At 44.0% G+C, this 20723-nt stretch overlaps 1 protein-coding gene across 1 annotated transcript in view; it reads left to right on the top strand.

Annotated features, from left to right (window-relative positions):
* The window catches only part of LOC139371046 (testis-expressed protein 264 homolog), a 157591-nt gene that overhangs the window by 36572 nt on the left and 100296 nt on the right, over window positions 1-20723 (top strand). Inside the window, exon 2 of the mRNA XM_071111088.1 lies at window positions 7145-7366. Within this exon, the coding sequence (XP_070967189.1) occupies window positions 7145-7366 (222 nt within the window). The remainder of the gene's footprint in view (window positions 1-7144; window positions 7367-20723) is intronic.

Genomic DNA, 20723 nt, shown 5'->3' with positions numbered 1-20723 from the left:
ACCACGGCCAGCCCTACCTTACTATTGTTGGAGAGCCCCCATCCGTCAGAAAAGGCCCTATCACCTCCAAGCAAAGAATTTCTTTCAAAATTACTTTTCTTCTCAACAGGTCTCAGGAGACCTGGCTTAGAGAGGAACCGGGGCAGAGAGAAGGAGAAGGGCACCATTTCTGAAACAAAGCTATCTTGGAGTCCCATGGGCACTAAAGTCAGCCCGATGAGTCTGCATTAGGAAACAATAAGCATTTTAAAGCATGGGGGAAGAATAAACAATGACTGTTAAAGTTGCACATAAGAATCACAGCTTCAGGTTCTGGCAGTTTGTGTAAATTCTGGCTGATGTTCTTGGTGGTGGAGATGTGGTTGAGTTTACACCGTGTGATTAATCTGTGTTGATGAGCTTCTCATCATACCCTCATCCTACTCCCCCTCTGTTCCTCTGATGATTTAGAGGTTAACCCAGGCCCTGTGTGTCTCCAGGCACTCTCATTTGTTGACTCTGCAACCGTAAAAGCCTTGGGTTCATGCATGTTAACATCAGACGCCTCATCCCTAAGTTTGCTTTATTCACTGCTTTAGCACGCTCTGCTAACCCAGATGTGTCTGAATCCTGGCTTAGGAAGACCACCAAAAATTCTTAAATTTCCATCCCCAATTACAACATTTTCCGTCAAGACAGAACTGCTAAAGGGGTTGGAATTGCAATCTACTGTAGAGAGGGCCTGCAGAGTTCTGTCATACCAGGTCTATGCCCAAACAGTTCGAGCTTCTACTTTTAAAGATCCATCTCTCCAGAAATAAGTCCCTCACTGTTGGCTCTTGTTATAGACCCCCCTCAGCTCCCAGCTGTGCCCTGGACACCATATGTGAATTGATTGTCCCTCATCTATCGTCACAGTTCATACTGCTAGGTGACCTAAATTGGCATATGCTTAATACCCCGGCCATCCTACAATCTAAGCTAGATGCCCCCAATCTCACACAAATGATCAAGGAACCTACCCTACAACCCCAAATCCGTAAACATGGGCACCCTCATAGATATCATCCTGACCAACTTGCCCTCTAAATACACCTCTGCTGTTTTCAAGCAGGATCTCAGCGATCACTGCCTCATTGCCTGCGTCTGTTATGGGTCCGCGGTCAAATGACCAACCCTCATCACTGTCAAACGCTCCCTAAAACATTTCTGCCAGCAGGCCTTTCTAATCAACCTGGCCCGAGTATCCGGGAAGGATATTGACCTCATCCCATCAGTAGAGGATGCCTGGTTGTTCGTTAAAAGTGTCTTAAATAAAAATGCCCCTTTCAAAAAAATGTAGAACTAAGAACAGATATAGCCTTTGGTTCACCCCAGACTTGACTGCCTTTGACACTTGATACAGCCCAACAGGATGCTCTGGATTGTGCATCTGTAAAAGTTTGAGTGTTTTCGGTGACAAGCCAAATTTCTTCAGCCTCCTGAGGTTGAAGAGGCACTGTTGCGCCTTCTTCACCACGCTGTCTGTGTGGGTGGACCATTTCAGTTTGTCCGTGATGTGTACGCCGAGGAACTTAACTTTCCACCTTCTCCACTACTGTCCCGTCGATGTGGATAGGGGGGTGCTCCCTCTGCTGTTTCCTGAAGTCCACAATCATCTCCTTTGTTTTGTTGACATTGAGTGAGAGGTTATTTTCCTGACACCACACTCCGAGGGCCCTGACCTCCTCCCTGTAGGCCGTCTCATTGTTGTTGGCAATCAAGCCTACCACTGTAGTGTCGACTGCAAACTTGATGATTGAGTTGGAGGTGTGCATGGTCATGGGTGAACAGGGAGTACAGCAGAGGGCTGAGAATGCACCCTTGTGGGGCCCCAGTGTTGAGGATCAGCGGGGTGGAGATGTTGTTTCCTACCCTCAACACCTGGGGGCATCCCGTCAGGAAGTCCAGGACCCAGTTACACAGGACGAGGGTCCCGAGCTTAATGACGAGTTTGGAGGGTACTATGGTGTTAAATGCTGAGCTGTAGTCAATGAACAGCATTCTTACATAGGTATTCCTCTTGTCCAGATGGGTTAGGGCAGTTTGATTGCGATTGTGGACCTATTGTAGACCTATTGGGGTAGTAAGCAAATTGGAGTGGGTCTAGGGTGTCAGGTAGGGTGGAGGTGATATGATCCTTCACTAGTCTCTCAAAGCACTTCATGATGACGGAAGATCACACGTTGTTGTGTGATCACACATGTTGTTCTCCTTCACCCAAATCCAGACAGCTGATGTTCTGAAAGAGCTGCAAAATCTGGATCCCAACAAATCAGCTGGGCTAGACAATCTGGACCCTCTCTTCCTAAAATTTTCTGCTGCCATTGTTGCAACCCCTATTACTAGTCTGTTCAACTAGGTCTTTTGTATCGTCTGAGATTCCTAAAGATTGGAAAGCGGCCACGGTCATCCCCCTCTTCAAAGGGGGAAACACTCTAGATCCAAACTGTTACAGACCTATGTCCACCCTGCCCTGCCTTTCTAAAGTCTTTATGGGGGTGCCACAGGGTTAAATTCTTGGGCTGACTCTTTTCTCTGTATATATCAAAGATGTCACTCTTGCTGCGGGTGATTCTTTGATCCACATCTACGCAGACAACACCATTCTGTATACATCTGGCCCTTCTTTGGACACTGTTAACAAACCTCCAAACAAGCTTCAACGCCATACAACACTCCTTCCATGGCAACTGCTCTTAAATGCTAGTAAAACTAAATGCATGCTTTTCAACTGATTGCTGCCCTCACCCACCCGCCCGACTAGCATCACTACTCTGGATGGTTCTGACTTAAAATACATTGGGGCAAAAAAGTATTTAGTCAGCCACCAATTGTGCAAGTTCTCTCACTTAAAAAGATGAGAGAGGCCTGTAATTTTCATCATAGGTACACTTCAACTATGACAGACAAAATGAGAAAAAAAATCCAGAAAATCACATTGTAGGATTTTTAATGAATTTATTTGCAAATTAAAAATAAAGTAAGTATTTGGTCAATAACAAACAAGCAAGATTTCTGGCTCTCACAGACCTGTAACTTCTTCTTTAACTTCTTGCGACTAGCAATCCCGTATCCGGGAGCGTAATCATAGCCTCAAGCACATTACCATAATGCAACTTTTCCTATTCATGAAAATCGCAAATGAAATGAAATAAATATATTCAAATACAAGCTTAGCCAACACACTGTTGCTGGTATTTTGGCCAATTCCTCCATGCAGATCTCCTCTAGAGCAGTGATGTTTTGGGGCTGTTGCTGGGCAACACGGACTTTCAACTCCCTCCAAAGATTTTCAATGGGGTTGAGATCTGGAGACTGGCTAGGCCACTCCAGGACCTTGAAATGCTTCTTACGAAGCCACTCCTTCGTTGCCCGGATGGTGTGTTTGGGACCATTGTCATGCTGAAAGACCCAGCCACGTTTCATCTTCAATGCCCTTGCTGATGGAAGGAGGTTTTCACTCAAAATCTCACGATACTTGACCCCATTCATTCTTTCCTTTACACGGATCAGTCGTCCTGATGTTTCCACCCCCATGCTTCACAGTAGGTATGGTGTTCTTTGGAAGCAACTCAGCATTCTTTGTCCTCCAAACACGACGAGTTGAGTTTTTACCAAAAAGTTTGGTTTCATCTGACCATATGACATTCTCCCAATCTTCTTCTGGATCATCCAAATGCTTTCTAGCAAACGTCAGACGGGCCTGGACATGTACTGGCTTAAGCAGGGGGACACGTCTGGCACTGCAGGATTTGAGTCCCTGGCGGCATAGTGTGTTACTGATGGTAGGCTTTGTTACTTTGGTCCCAGCTCTCTGCAGGTCATTCACTAGGAACCCCCGTGTGGTTCTGGGATTTTTGCTCACTGTTCTTGTGATAATTTTGACCCCACGGGGTGAGATCTTGCATGGAGCCCCAGATCGAGGGAGATTATCAGTGGTCTTGTATGTCTTCCATTTCCTAATAATTGCTCCCACAGTTGATTTCTTCAAACCAAGCTGCTTACCTATTGCAGATTCAGTCTTCCCAGCCTGGTGCAGGTCTACAATGTTGTTTCTGGTGTCCTTTGACAGCTCTTTGGTCTTGGCCATAGTGGAGATTGGAGTGTGACTGTTTGAGGTTGTGGACAGGTGTCTTTTATACTGATAACAAGTTCAAACAGGTGCCATTAATACAGGTAACAAGTGGAGGACAGAGGAGCCTCTTAAAGAAAAAGTTCCAGGTCTGTGAGAGCCAGAGATCTTGCTTGTTTGTAGGTGACCAAATACTTATTTTCCACCATAATTTGCAAATAAATTCATTAAAAATCCTACAATGTGATTTTCTGGATTTTTTTCTCATTTTGTCTGTCATAGTTGAAGTGTACCTATTTACAGGCCTGTGTAACTGTCATAGTTAAAGTGTACCTAAATTACAGGCCTCTCATCTTTTTAAGTGGGAGAACTTGCACAATTGGTGGCTGACTAAATACATTTTTTCCCCACTGTATATCTAGAATCGGCTTCCTATTTCACAACAAAGCCTCCTTCACTCATGCTCCCAAACATACCCTCGTAAAACTGACTATCCTACCGATCATTGACTTCGGCGATGTCATTTACAAAATAGCCTCCAAACCCATTGGCTCCAGGTCATCTATAAGTCTTTGCTAGATAAAGCTCCGCCTTATCTCAGCTCACTGGTCACCATAGCAACACCCACCCGTAGCACGCACTCCAGCAGGTATATTTCACTGGTCATCCCCTAAGCCAACACTTCCTTTGGCTGCATTTCCTTCCAGTTCACTGCTGCCAATGACTGGAACGAATTTCAAAAATCACTGAAGCTGGACACTTATATCTCCCTCACTAACTTTAAGCGTCAGCTGTCAGAGCAGCTTACCAATTGCTGCAGCTGTACACAGTCCATCTGTAAATATCCCATCCAACCAACTACCTACCTCATCCCCATATTTGTTTTAGTTTTTCTGCTCTTTTGCACACCAGTATTTCTACTTGCACATCCTCATCTGCACATATATCACTCCAGTGTAAATTGCTAAATTGTAATTACTTCGCCACTATTGGCCTATTTATTGCCTTACCTCCTTACTTCATTTGCTCACATTGTATACAGACTTTTCTATTGTGTTATTGACTGTATGTTTGTTTATCCCATATGTAACTCTGTGTTGTTGTTTTTGTCGCACTGCTTTATCTTGGCCAGGTCGCAGTTGTAAATGAGAACTTGTTCTCAACTGGCCTACCTGTTGAAATAAAAAATAAATGTGCTGAATTGGTTTTCTGAGGCTTGGCAAGGCGACTCGACAACTACGCCATCCAATTACGGTGCGGTGAGCTCAACTGTCTTCCAGTTAGCCAACGCGCCAGTTGTTCGCCTTGGCCAATCAAAGGGCACTGGCAACTCTCCTCATCCTCGTCTGTGGACAGACGCAGAGCCCAGTGAAGCCAGCATTGTTTTTCAGAACAACTGTTTATGGAGCCGTGGTTGGCTTTGAGGACACAGCTGTCTGCCTCGGACAGATTGACTGGCAGAATTCTCCCTGTGCGTTTAGATTTTTTAAAGACATAAACCTAACAAATATATACAGAGATACAAGAGAAGAGGGAGAGAGAGAGAGAGAAAAGGATACTCCAATAGCTTCATGGAGTGTTGCTCTTCTCTCCTATTTCCTTTAGTCTCTGGGGTGTGTTATCTGGACTGGAGGAGAGATGAGAAGCAGTGTTGCTGTTTGTGTCTGTGACTGTTTGAGGATGGGGGGGCGAGTGTGCGTGTGTGTGTGTGTGTGCGCGTATCTGTGTGCGTATGTATGTGTGCGCGTATGTGTGTGCGTATGTATGTGTGTGGGCTGTGAGTGATAGGAGCTCTGAATGACAACATTAGCAAGCGAGGGCTACGTTTGGGCAACAAGCCGGCCCGTTTATGAGTCTAGAGAGCGAGGGAATGAGGGAGGGAGAGAGAGATGGTTAGATAGGCAATGGGAGGGCAGCGGTCATTTCTCTCTCCTTTTATTTAAATGGATGTAGCAGTGTCTTATTATAGCCTGGCAGTGTTGACAGGGGACAGTCATTATACACAAGCCCTGTTGACAACACCTTTTATCATGTAGGAAGGTCAACATAACTTACAGTGTACATCCACATCCTGGACCAAAGCAGTGTCCATATGGACCGTTTGGTGTTGATTGCGTACTAAGCTGCTGGGAACACAGCCTTTGTGAATGGCTTTGTTGGCACTGGCTTAAAGCGGAGCAGTAGATCAAATATAACTAGTACGGTCTTGACAGAATAATTCCCTGTCATCTGATGTTGCATGTGAAGAAGACCGCAGCAGATCCGACGGACAGCCCGCTTACATAATACAGACCGCTCACATAATACAGACCGAAGAATACAGACACCGTCACTCATTATATTACTTGCATGGCCCAGCCACTGGTGGGGAAGAGGTGTAAGGATATTAAAGGGATGTTAGTTGGTTGAGGGGTATAGCTCATACCTGGAGAATTGTAACTTTTTTTCACCATCGCTTGACCTTGTATTCCCCTGTACCAGGTCCTAACCTGGTTTCTTTATGGTGTGAAAACTTGTATTGAATAAGTGTGGCTAGGGGGAGAGAAAGGATAAAAGGGGGAGGAATTGTGAATGGTGTAATTATAAGATGTGTGTATGGGGCTGTCAGCGATGTTGATGAGTAGCGCTGGATGCCATCTGTGACCCTGTGCCATGCCAGCCTCCACAGACGGCACCAGTCACATAGAGGAGGACCTTCACAGGCCTACAGCAGCAGCGCCCAGCCAACCAGCCATGTCTCTGAAATCTGGCCTCGTGTCACTCTTATATCACTGTCTCACCATCTACCAGAAAGCCTGCAGCCAGGCTGGAGCCCGGTGTGATTGACAGCTTACTGTCTGATGTACACGCACACACTGCTGTTTAAAGATTCTCCCATTCCTTCTGCCTTCTGTTGTTTTCTTGTACGAGCTGGTCTGACTGGCGGGCTGGGAGGATGGATGGGGATTTATATGTACTGAGCAGAATATTGAAATCACTTTTTGGTCTCATCTTGTATCCCCCCCCCTCTCTCTCTCCTCTCTCCTCTCTCTCTCGCTCTCTCTCTCTCAGGTGCCTGATGACCAGTGTCGCTACATCGTGGGCAGTATCCTGAACGAGGGTGAAGAGCAACCTGACGAGGAGCTCCAGAAGCTGTACGAAAAGTTTGGCTTCAAGGTGCTGTCCCTTCCTGAGGTGTCCCTGGCTGTGACCACCACCTTCCCCTCCACCACCCCCCTGTCCCACTGGCTGGCGTCCTACAAAGTCTACCCCGAGCTCCACAACTACATCATGGTATGTACCATACACTATAATTGGAGTCCTCTTCATTCCTTTGTGGTACATATTGTGGGGCAAAAAAAGTATTTAGTCAGCCACCAATTGTGCAAGTTCTCCCACTTAAAAAGATGAGAGAGGCCTGTAATTTTCATCATAGGTACACTTCAACTATGACAGACAAAATTAGAAAAAAATCCAGAAAATCACATTGTAGGATTTTTTATGAATTTATTTGCAAATTATGGTGGAAAATAAGTATTTGGTCAATAACAAACAAGCAAGATTTCTGGCTCTCACAGACCTGTAACTTCTTCTTTAACTTCTTGCGACTAGCAATCCCGTATCCGGGAGCGTAATCATAGCCTCAAGCGCATTACCATAACGCAACTTTTCCTATTCATGAAATGAATGAAATATATTCAAACACAAGCTTAGCCTTTTGTTAACAACACTGTCATCTCAGATTTTCAAAATGTGCGTTACAGCCAACGCTAGACAAGCATTTGTGTAAGTTTATCATGGCATAATGCTATGCTAGGCTCTGCTGGCAGCAGGCAACATTTTCACCAAAATAAGAAAAGCAACCAAATTAAATAATTTACCTTTGAAGAACTTCAGATACTTTCACTCAGGAGACTCCCAGTTAGATAGCAAATGTTCCTTTTTTCCAAAAATATTATTTTTGTAGGCGAAATAGCTCCCGTTTCTTCATCATGCATGGCTGAGAAATCGACCGGAAAATGCTACAACTATAACGCCATACTAACGCCATACTGTTTTCAAAATTTGCTCCATAATATCAACAGAAACACGGCAAACGTTGTTTAGGATCCATCCTCAAGGTGTTTTTAACATATGTATTCGATAATATATCCGTCGAGGCAGTTAGTTTCTCATAAGAAGCGATTGGAAAAATGACTACCTCAGTATTTTACGCAAGGTTTTCTGCGGGAGACAACATGTGACCACCTGCCATATATGGTCCCTTACAGCCATTGTTCAAGGGAAATGCCTAAAAAGATGTCACAATGCTGTAGACACCTTGGGGAAAACGTAAGCTCATTCGTAGCTAATTCACAGCCATATAAGGAGTCATTGGCATGAGGCGGTTTCAAAAAATGCGTCACTTCCTGATTGGATTTTTATCTGGGTTTCGCCTGTAACATCAGCTCTGTGGCACTCACAGACAATATCTTTGCAGTTTTGGAAACGTCAGAGTGTTTTCTTTCCAAAGCTGTCAATTATATGCATAGTCGAGCATCTTTTCGTGACAAAATATCTTGTTTAAAACGGGAACGTTTTTCATCCAAAAATTAAAATAGCGCCTCCTATATTGAATTAAGAGGCTCCTCTGTCCTCCACTCGTTACCTGTATTAATGGCACCTGTTTGAACTTGTTATCAGTATAAAAGACACCTGTCCACAACCTCAAACAGTCACACTCCAAACTACACTATTGCCAAGACCAAAGAGCTGTCAAAGGACACCAGAAACAAAATGGTAGACTTGCACCAGAATGGGAAGACTGAATCTGCAATAGGTAAGCAGCTTGGTTTGAAGAAATCAACTGTGTGAGCAATTATTAGGAAATGGAAGATATACAAGACCACTGATAATCTCCCTCGATCTGGGGCTCCACGCAAGATCTCACCCCGTGGGGTCAAAATGATCACAAGAACGGTGAGCAAAAATCCCAGAACCACACGGGGGGACCTAGTGAATGACCTGCAGAGAGCTGGGACCAAAGTAAAACAGCCTACCATCAGTAACACACTACGCCGCCAGGGACTCAAATCCTGCAGTGCCAGACATGTCCCCCTGCTTAAGCCAGTACATGTCCAGGCCCATCTGAAGTTTGCTAGAGAGCATTTGGATTATCCAGAAGAAGATTGGGAGAATGTCATATGGTCAGATGAAACCAGAATATAACTCAACTCGTTGTGTTTGGAAGACAAAGAATGCTGAGTTGCATCCAAAGAACACCATACCTACTGTGAAGCATGGGGGTGGAAACATCATGCTTTGGGGCTGTTTTTCTGCAAAGGGACCAGGACGACTGATCCGTTTAAAGGAAAGAATGAATGGGGCCATGTATCGTGAGATTTTGAGTGAAAACCTCCTTCCATCAGCAAGGGCATTGAAGATGAAACGTGGCTGGGTCTTTCAGCATGACAATGATCCCAAACACACCGCCCGGGCAACGAAGGAGTGGCTTCGTAAGAAGCATTTCAAGGTCCTGGAGTGGCCTAGCCAGTCTCCAGATGTCCACCCCATATAAAATCTTTGGAGGAGTTGAAAGTCCGTGTTGCCCAGCAACAGCCCCAAAACATCACTGCTCTAGAGGAGATCTGCATGGAGGAATGGGCCAAAATACCAGCAACAGTGTGTGAAAACCTTCTGAAGACTTACAGAAAATGTTTGACCTCTGTCATTGCCAACAAAGGGTATATAACAAAGTATTGAGAAACTTTTGTTATTGACAAATACTTATTTTCCACCATAATTTGCAAATAAATTCATTACAAATCCTACAATGTGATTTTCTGGATTTTTTTTCCCTCATTTTGTCTGTCATAGTTGAAGTGTACCTATGATGAAAATTACAGGCCTCTCGTCTTTTTAAGTGGTAGAACTTGCACAATTGGTGGCTGACTAAATACTTTTTTGCCCCACTGTATGGCTTCCATACAATTAAGCCACCACATTGAGCCTTTGCTTGTCCTTCTCTGGGATCTTACTTACAAGCCCTTAACCAACAATGCTTTAACATTTTTAAGAAGAAAAAAGTGTTCTGGAAAAAATAGAAAATATAAGTAATAATTAAACAGCAGCAACAAAATAACAATAGTGAGGCTATATACAGGGGTACTGGCACAGAGTCAATGTGAGGGGGCACCAGTTAGTCAAGGTAATTGAGGTAATATGTACATATAGGTAGAGTTAAAGTGACTATGCATAGATAATAAACAGAGAGTAGCAGCTGCGTAAAAGAGGGTTCTGGTTATTCCTTTGATTAGCTGTTCAGGAGTGTTTTGGCTTGGGTGTAGAAGCTATTAAGAAGCCTTTTGGACCTTGACTTGGCACTCCGGTACCACTTGCCATGCAGTAGCAGAGAGAACAGTCTATGACTAGGGTGGCTGGAGTCTCTGACAATATTTAGTGCTTTCCTCTGACTCCGCCTGGAATAGAGGTCCTGGATGGCAGGAAGCTTGGCCCCAGTGATGTACTGGGCCGTCAGAGGCAGAGAAGATGCCATACCAGGCAGTGATGCAACCAGTACTCTCGATAGTGCAGCTGTAGAATATTTTGAGGATCTAAGGACCCATGCCAAATCTTTTCAGTCTCCTGAGGGGTAATAGGCTTTGTTGTGCCCTCTTCACGACTGTCTTAGTGTGTTTGGACCATGATAGTTTGTTGGTGATGTGGACACCAAGTAACTTGAAGCTCTTAACCTGCTCCGCTACAGCCCCGTCGATGAGAATGGGGGTGTGCTCGGTCCTCCTTTTCCTTTAGTCCACACTCATCTCCTTTGTCTTGATCACATTGAGGGAGAGGTTGTTGTCCTGGCACCACACGGCCAGGTCTCTGACCTCCTCCCTCTAGGCTGTCTCATCGTTGTTGGTGATCAGACTTATCACTGTTGTGTCATTGGCAAACTTGATGATGGTGTTGGAGTCGTGCCTGGTCATGCAGTCATGAGTGAACAGGGAGTACAGGAGGGGACTGAGCACACACCCCTGAGGGGCCCCCATGTTGAGGATCAGCATGGAGGATGTGCTGTTACCTTCCCTTACCACCTGGGGACGGCCCGTCAGGAAGTCCAGGAAACAGTCGCAGAGGGAGGTGTTTAGTCCCAGGGTCCTTAGCTTAGTGATGAGCTTTGAGGGCATTATGGTGCTGAATGCTTAGCTGTAGTCAATGAATAGCATTCTCACATAGGTGTTGAGTGCAATAGAGATTGCATCATCTGTGTATCTTTTGGGGCAGTATGCAAATTGGGGTGTGTCTAGGGTTTCTGGGATAATGGCGTTGTTGTGAGCCATGACCAGCCTATCGAACCACTTCATGGCTACAGATGTAGGCAGGTTACCTTAGTGTTCTTGGGCACAGGGACTATGGTGGTCTCCTGGAAAAATGTATGTATTACATACTCAGTCAGGGACAGGTTGACAATGGCAGTGAAGACAATTGCCAGTTGGTCAGCACATGCTCGGACTACACGTCCTGGTAATCGGTCTGGTCCTGCGGCCTTGTGAATGATGACCTGTTTAATGGTCTTACTCACATCGTCTACGGAGAGCGTGATCACACAGTCATCCTTAACAGTTGATGCTCTCATGCATGGTTCAGTGTTACTTGCCTCGAAGCGAGCATAGAAGTAATTTAGCTCATCTGGTAGACTCGTGTCACTTGGCACCTCACGGCTGTGCTTCCCTTTGTAGTCTCTAATAGTTTGCAAGCCCTGACACATCCGACGAGCGTCGGAGCCGGGGTAGTACGATTCAGGTTTAGTGCTGTATTGACGCTTTGCCTGTCTGAGGGTTCGTCGGAGGGCATAGCAGGATTTCTTGTAAGCTTCCAGGTTAGAGTGCCACTCCTTGAAAGTGGCAGCTCTACCCTTTAGCTCAGTGTGGATGTTGCCTGTAGTCCATGGCCTCTGGTTGGGGTATGTGCGTACGGTCACTGTGGGGATGACGTCATCGATGCACGTATTGATGAAGCCAGTGACTGTTGTGGTGTACTCCTCAATGCCATCAGAAGAATCCCTGAACATATTCCAGTCTGCGCTAGCAAAACTGTCCTGTAGCTTAGCATCTGCTTCATCTGACCACTTTCTTATTGACTGTGTCACTGGTGCTTCCTGCTTTAGTTTTTGCTTGTAAGCAGGAATCAGGAGGATAGAATTATGGTCAGATATGCCAAGTGGAGGGAGAGGGAGAGCTTTGTACGCATCTCTATGTTTGGAGCAAAGGTGGTCTAGAGTTATTTTCCCTCTGGTTGCAAATTTAACATGCTGGTCCCCGTTCACTAGGAGCTACGTCTCTGGATGATCGTATTCCTGTTTGTTTATGGCTGTATACAGCTCATTGAGTGCGGTCTTAGTGCCAGTGTCGGTTTGTGGTGGTATATAGACAACTACGAAAAATACAGATGAAAACTCTCTTAGTAAATAGTGTGTTCTACAGCTTATCATGAGATACTCTACCTCAGACGAACAAAACCTTGAGACTTCCTTATATTTCATGCACCAGCTGTTGTTTACAAATATACATAGACCGCCACCCCTTGTCTTACCAGAGGACGCTATTCTATCCTGCCTAAAAAGCTTAAAACCCACCAGCTGTATTCATGTCGTTCAGCCACGACTCTGTGAAACATAAGATGTTACAGTTTTTAATGTTCCGTTGGCAGGATATACATGATCGTAGTTCCATCTATTTTATTATTGATTGATTGTAAGTTGGCTAACAGGACCTATGGTAAAGGTAGATTACCCTCTCGGCGTCGTATACAAGGCACTTACAAGGCACTCGGACCTTTGTCCCCGATACCTCCATCTCCTTCTCCTGTGAATGACGGCGATGAGGGCCTTGTCGGGCGTCTGAAGTAAATCCTTCCCGTCTGACTCGTTGAAGAAAAAAAAGTTTTCCTCCAGTATGGGGTGAGTAATTGCTGTCCTGATATCTAGAAGCTCTTTTCGGTCATAAGACACAGTGACAGAAAAATGATGTACCAAATAAGTTACAAATAACTTGAAAAAACATACACAATAGCACAATTGGTTACGGGATCGTAAAATTGCAGTCATCCTCTTTGGCACCAATCTTCCACTGCTTTTCTTTTCATGAGACATAGGATGTAGTGACACACTCTTGCTCTGAAACAAATTATTTCTTGAAAATGTACATTTCCTCAGCCTGCACCTCGACAATTAGGATTGCGTACCTTATACATGAAAATTAATTTTCACGATACCTGCCCACAGCAGTTTCCCTTATGTCCCTTTGTAGATAACTGCAGTCCTATGCTCACAAAACGTCCTCTGTTCTACTCTGTCTTTGTCTAAAATCCTCCATCTCTCTGCTGAATATGTTGTTTAATTCATCACGCTAAGCAGAGGATTTCTTTTGAGCAGATGAAGAATGGATGAAGGGGCAGGAAATGAAGGTAGGTGTGGGTCATATACTGAGCCTCCATGTCCTCAGGCCTGGCCCCAAAAAAGCTATTGACATTTACTGATGACATTTACACACATGGATTCATTCAGAGGCATCCCTCTGCATGCGCAATGCCCTGGATGTGATATGATTGGAGGGTGTGTGTGTGTGTGTGTGTGTGTGTGTGTGTGTGTGTGTGTGTGTGTGTGTGTGTGTGTGTGTGTGTGTGTGTGTGTGTGTGTGTGTGTGTGTGTGTGTGTGTGTGTTATGGATCTAGCTGGGGAGCAAGTGGAGTGCTGGGGTTCAGGCTTTACCATATACATTTTGGTTGTGCAGATTTCTCGTCAGCTGTTAAAGGCCAACTCCAACACTTTTCAACCTCATTTTCATTATCCCAACCACAATACCAGAGTCCACATTTCTAAGTTTTGTAGAAAAATATATAAAGTTAAAAGATATTCAAACTTTGAGATTTGTGGTGATGTGGAGAGAAAGCAAATACCTTCCTTTAAAAAAATTAAAATACCTACCTTCCTTTTAAAATAACTTACTTTCAATCCTACCATGTGATGTCACAGAGAAATATGTAGACACTGGTTTGGTGCTGGAGATGATGATTATAGGTAGTTGACAAGGATTTCTTTCCCCTGGGCACACTGACCATGTTTGTGCTGACAGTTGCTAGGGTGATGCCAACAGTGCCAGTATGGCATGGTAGTGACTCTTTGATGTGTTGAGCCCTCCATCTGTTGTAGAGGTGCATTGGTGGGCAAAGAGGAGGAAGGCAAGAGAGCAACACGCAACTTAGTCTCTGCCCACTGCACTGATACAGCCCTGTCAGCACATCAGATAGTCCCAAAATAGCCACATATACACACTTGTCACGTGTAGATAATTATTGAAAAGCTAACATTATGCGTTACTTTCAGCACCATGCTAGACCACGATAAAACCTGAACTCAGAACTACATTATGAGGTCTGTTGAAGGCTAATGGTAGCCTTTCACCTTGGTGTTCCATGACTAAGGGAGCTACTACACCAAGTGGAAGCAGATCAGCAAAAAGGATGTAGCCATCAAACCAAGTGATAATCTCACACCACATTATTCCTTCTGTTACATAACCATGGGCAGTGTATGTGTCCACCAGCCTGCCTATAGCTGATGTCAGGGCGGTGGAAGCAGCATCCTCTCCTACTCAGGGCGGTGGAAGTGCCATGCTCCACTCCCCTTCGCCTGCGTGAGGCCCATAACGCTGCTCGTCAGAGTCCATCAGCTGCTGAGCAGTTGACCTGGGCACTGTGCCAGGTCAGTAAACCCTCTGCCCCAGTCTGTCTGTCCACGGACTCGCTACCATTAACATCCTTTAGCTGAGTAGTCAATGTGTGAGTGATGCACTGGGCTGTGTGTTAGCGGGGTTAGCGCTGTCAGTAGCTTATGCATAGGGGCCATGGCTAGGCTAGTGAATCATGGAGGGAAAATTAGAGGGCTGGTGTGAAGCTGGAGTGTGGGACAAGAGTAGTGCCTGGGTATGATTAATTGAGCAGGGTGGGGAGGAGACGAGAGGGCCTCGTCATATCTCTAAAAGGCAAGTAAAATCCATTTAGAGTTTTAGCACAAGAGCCAGTGAGAGGCTTCCTGGCATTAGAAATACTGACAATGCAACAGAAGGGTTAAGTGGGTGAGCTGGCACAGTGGATTTCATGCATTCTGCCATACTCCAGTACATGTGTTTTCTCCCACTGGCCATATGCCCAGCCCGCCTGCCTGTCTGTCTCACAGGGCCCTTGCCTCACTCTAGACTGTAGGCTCTATCGGCTCCCAGAGACCAGGCTACATGTTGGCTGTCAGGAAAACAGGTTAAGTGCAGAGCTGCTCCCATTGCTCCCTGGGGCTCTCCCACGCCACGGTCCAACAGCCCACCTCCTCTCCAGCTTAGCTCTCCTAATCTCTCACCCACTAACTCAAAAAAATAAAAAATAATGAATCAAAATGACATTTTATTGGTCACATACACATGGTTAGCAGATGTTAATGCGAGTGTAGCGAAATGCTTGTGCTTCTCGTTCCAGCAGTGCAGTAATATCTAACAACTCCCACAACTACCTACTAAACACAAATCTAACAAGTAATCTAACAATTCCCCAGCAACTACCTAATACACACACATCTAAAGGGGTGAATGAAAATATGTACATATAAATATATGGATGACCGATGGCCGAGCGGCATAGGCAAGGTGCAGTAGATTATATACAATACAGTATATACATGTGATATGGGTAAAGTAAGATATGTAAACATTATTAAAGTGCTATTATTTAAAGTGTTATTGTTTAAAGTGACTAGGGATCCATTTATTAAAGTTTCCAGTTTAGGCAGCAGCCTCTCTGAGTTAGTGGTGGCTATTTAACAGTCTGATGGCCTTGAGATAGAAGCTTGTTTTTCAATCTCTCAGTCCCAGCTTTGATGCACCTTAGAACGCGAAGCGAGGCGACATCTCTGTTGGCGCCATCATAGTCATCTCTGGCAGGAAGAAAGCTGTCTCACAGACACACTCACATAAAACAACATGTCAGACAACACAGTCAAACTCCTTACATTTCAGTACATTTCAGATTTGTTATTATTCAGTGATTTTACAAAGACAGATGGATTATTTACTGTTGGCATGTGTTAGTGTTTATATCACTGTTTCTGTTTGTGACTGTTTCGCTGTGTGTGTCTGCCTTTGCAGCAGTAAAAACAGCTGCAGCGTACATACGTGGGCGTGTGTATCTACAGTATAAGGACTGCAAGGACTGTGTAGGCAGAGCTCCCAGAATCAAAGGCTTGATAGTGAAAGGAGAGAAATTAGGACATAAAGGAGAAACAGGCACATTTTATTAACGGGATTGCAGCGGGTTCTGCCTGATCTTTGTTAATGCACCTTTTCTGCAGGTCACAATCATCAGGATGTTATTTCCAGGGCTGACTCATACAAAATTCTCTCTCAATTGTCCCCCCGAGCCAAAACAGGAGGGGAAACGTACAGCTCCAGTCCATTTAGTAATACACTTAGCTGAGCCGGGATTTAAACAGCCCAGATCTCTTCAGGTTTCTACACAAACTTTTTCAAAAACGTTTTCTGTTGGTGGCACTAGCACATTATTTGGTCGCACTATTTTTGTTTAAAATAAATAATACATACAGTTGAAGTTGGAGGTTTTACATACACTTTAGGCAAATACATTTAAACTCAGTTTTTCACAATTCCTGACATTTAATCCTAGTAAAAATTCCATGTCTTAGGTCAGTTAGGATCACCACTTTATTTTAAGAATGTGAAATGTCAGAATAATAGTAGAGAGAATGATTTATTTCAGCTTTTATTTCTTTCATCACATTTCCAATAGGTTAGAAGTTACATACACTCAATTAGTATTTGGTAGCATTGCCTTTAAATAGTTTAACTTGGATCAAACGTTGTTCAGTTCTGCCCACAAATTTTCTATAGGATCGAGGTCAGGGCTTTGTGATGGCCACTCCAATACCTTGACTTTGTTGTCCTTAAGCCATTTTGCCACAACTTTGGAAGTATGCTTGGGGTCATTGTCCATTTGGAAGACCCATTTGCGACCAAGCTTTAACTTCCTGACTTATGTCTTTAGATGTTGCTTCAATATACCCACATAATTTTCTTGCCTCATGATGCCATCTATTTTGTGACATGCATCAGTCCCTCCTGCAGCGAATCACCCCCTCAACATGATGCTGCCACCCCCATTCTTCACCTTTGGAATGGTGTTCTTCGGCTTGAAAGCCTCCCCTTTTTTCCTCCAAACATAACAATGGTCATTATGGCCAAACAGTTCTATTTTTGTTTCAAGAGACCAGAGGACATTTCTCCAAAAAGTATGATCTTTGTCCCCATATGCAGTTGCAAACCGTAGTCTGGCTTTTTTATGGCGGTTTTGGAGCAGTGGCTTCTTCCTTGCTGAGCGGTCTGTCAGGTTATGTCGATATAGGACTCGTTTTACTGTGGATATAGATACTTGTTACCTGTTTCCTCCAGCATCTTCACAAGGTAATTTGCTGTTGTTCTGGGATTGATTTGCACTTTTCGCACCAAAGTACGTTCATCTCTAGGAGACCGAGCGAATCTCCTTCCTGAGTGGTATGACGGCTGCGTGGTCCCATGGTGTTTATACTTGCGTACTATTGTTTGTACAGATGAACGTGGTACCATCAGGTGTTTGGAAATTGCTTCCAAGGATGAACCAGACTTGTGGAGGTCTACAATTTTTTTTCTGAGGTCTTGGCTGATTTCTTTTGATTTTCCCATGATGTCAAGCAAAGAGGCACCGAGTTTGAAGGTAGGCCTTGAAATACATCCACAGGTACATGTCCAATTGACTCAAATTATGTCAATTAGCCTTTCAGAAGCTTCTAAAGCCATGACATAATTTTCTGGAATTGTCCAAGCTGTTTAAAGGCACAGTCAACTTAGTGTATGTAATATTCTGACCCACTGGAATTGTGATACAGTGAATTCTAAGTGAAATAATCTGTCTGTAAACAATTGTTGGAAAAATTACTTGTGTCAGGCACAAAGTAGATTTCCAAACCGACTTGCCAAAACTATAGTTTGTTAACAAGAAATGTGTGGAGTGGTTGAAAAACTAGTTTTATTGACTCCAACCTAAGTGTATGTAAACTTCTGACTTTAACTGGATAATTGACCCGGCCTGTGTCTCATAATGTGCCTGCATTCCATGCAGAACCAGGCTAATAAGGACTAGCCATCTTTTAAATGAGCATTTCCTGTGTTTTACATTGATTTGGATAGATTGACTGTAACAGCAAAGAAAGGAGTGACGTGCTATTTTCTGCGAAATTCTCTAGAGCAGTGGTTCCCAAACTTTTTATAGTCCCGTACCCATTCAAACATTCAACCTCCAGCTGCATACCCCCTCTAGCACCAGGGTCTGCACACTCCCATCATTGTTAGCCTGCCACACACACACTATATGATACATTTATCAAACATAAGAATGTGTGTGAGTTTTTGTCACAACCCGGCTCGTGGGAAGTGCTCTTATAGGACCAGGGCACAAACAATAATATAATCATAATCAATAATTTTTTTCTCACCACAGGTTAATGATTTAGGTGCAATCTTATTAGCAGCAATATCCTTGCCTGTGAAGCCCTTTTTGTGCAAAGCAATGATGATGACACGTGTTTCCTTGCAGATAACCATGGTTGACAGAGGAAGAGCAATGATTCCAAGCACCACTCTCATTTTGAAGCTTCCAGTCTGTTATTCAAACTCAATCAGCATGACACAGAGATCTCCAGCCTTGTCCTTGTCAACGTTCACACCTGTGTTAACGAGAGAATCACTGACATGATGTCAGCTGGTCCTTTTGTGGCAGGGCTGAAATGCAGTGGAAATGTTTATTTGGGATTCAGTTAATTTGCATGGCAAAGAGGGACTTTGCAATTAATTGCAATTCATCTGATCACTCTTCATAACATTCTGGAGTATATGCAAATTGACATAATACAAACTGAGGCAGCAGACTTTGTGAAAATTTATATTTGTGTCATTCTCAAAACCTTTGGCCACGACTGTATAGTGCGTATGTTATCGTGTGTGTGTGTGTGTGTGTGTGTATGCATGTGTATGTGCCAATGTTTGTGTAGCTTCACATTCCCCGCTGTTCCATAAGGTGTTTTTTTTATCTGTCTTTTAAATCTAATTTTACTGCTTGCGTCAGTTTCTTGAGGTGGAATAGAGCTCCATGTAGTCATGACTCTGTGTGCCTCGTCTGTTCTGGACTTGGGGACTGTGAAGAGACCTCTTGTGGCATTTCTTGTGGGTAATGCATGGGTGTCCAAACTGTGTGACAGAAGTTTAGACAGACATCTCGGTGCATTTAACATGTCAATACCTCTCATAAATACAAGTAGTGATGAAGTCAGTCTCTCCTCCACTTTGAGCCAGGAGAGATTGACATGCATATTATTAATATTAGCTCTCTGTGTACATCCAAGGTCAAGCCGTGCTGCCCTGTTCTGAGCCAATTGCAAAGTCTTTTTTTGTGGCACCCAACCACACGACTGAACAGTAGTCAAGGTGCGGCAAACCTTGTTGATAGTTTATTATAGACAGACTTCTCCCCATCTTAGGTACTACTGCATCAATATGTTTTGACCATGACAGTTTACACTCTAGTGTTACTCCAAGCAGTTTGGCCATCTCAACTTGCTCAATTTCCACATCATTTTTTTCAACATTTAGTTGCAGTTTAGGGTTTAGTGAGTGTTTTGTTCAAAATAAAATGCTTTTAGTTTTAGAAATATTTAGAGCTAACATTCCTTGCCACCCACTCTGAAACCTTTGACATTGTCTGTAAGCTTGAGTTAATTTGCACACAAAAAAATCATACAATGAAGGAAATACCTGTGTTGTCCTTGTTAATGCAGACCGAGAACTTCTTAAACATAGCCTCAATTTTGTCCCGCACATAGAATATAGTTGTGGAGAGTCCCTGTAATCCTAGATTCAGATCATTCAGGCGAGAAATAACATCACCCGGATAGGCCAGTATTGTGAGAAACTCGTCATCATGCAAGCGGTCAGACAAGTGACAATTATGGTCAGTAAAGAAAACTTTAAGCTCGTCTCTCAATTTTAAAAAACGTGTCAATACTTTGCCCCTTGATAACCAGCGCTCCTCTGTATGTTGTAAAATCGTTACATGGTCGCAGCCCATATCATTGCATAGTCCAGAAAATACACGAAAGTTCAGGGGCCTTGCTTTAACAAAGTTAAGCATTTTCACTGTAGTGTCCAAAAATTATTTCTAGCTGTCAGGCATTTATTTGGCAGCAAGAGCCCCTCAGTGGATGCTGCAGTGTGCCCAAGTGGCGTCGGGAACAACTGCTTGCACGCATGTTAACACTCCACTATATGTCCCTGTCATGGCTTTTGCACCATCAGTACAGATGCCAACAGATCTTGACCACCAAAGTCCATTTGATGTCATTAAAAATACATTACATAAAAAATATCTTCTCCTGCTGTCCTGGTTTCCAGTGGTTTGCAGATGAGGATGTCTTCCTTAATTGACCCCCCATAAACGTAATGGACATATACCAGGAGCTGTGCCAGGCCTGCCACATCTGTTGTCTCATCCAGCTGTAAGGCATAGAATTCACTGGCTTGTA

This window comes from Oncorhynchus clarkii, chromosome 17 (genome assembly GCF_045791955.1).
Source record: "Oncorhynchus clarkii lewisi isolate Uvic-CL-2024 chromosome 17, UVic_Ocla_1.0, whole genome shotgun sequence".
Lineage (NCBI taxonomy): Eukaryota > Metazoa > Chordata > Actinopteri > Salmoniformes > Salmonidae > Oncorhynchus > Oncorhynchus clarkii.
The sequence above is the reverse complement of the archived record's forward strand: the minus strand, read 5'-3'. Positions and strand labels throughout refer to the sequence as shown.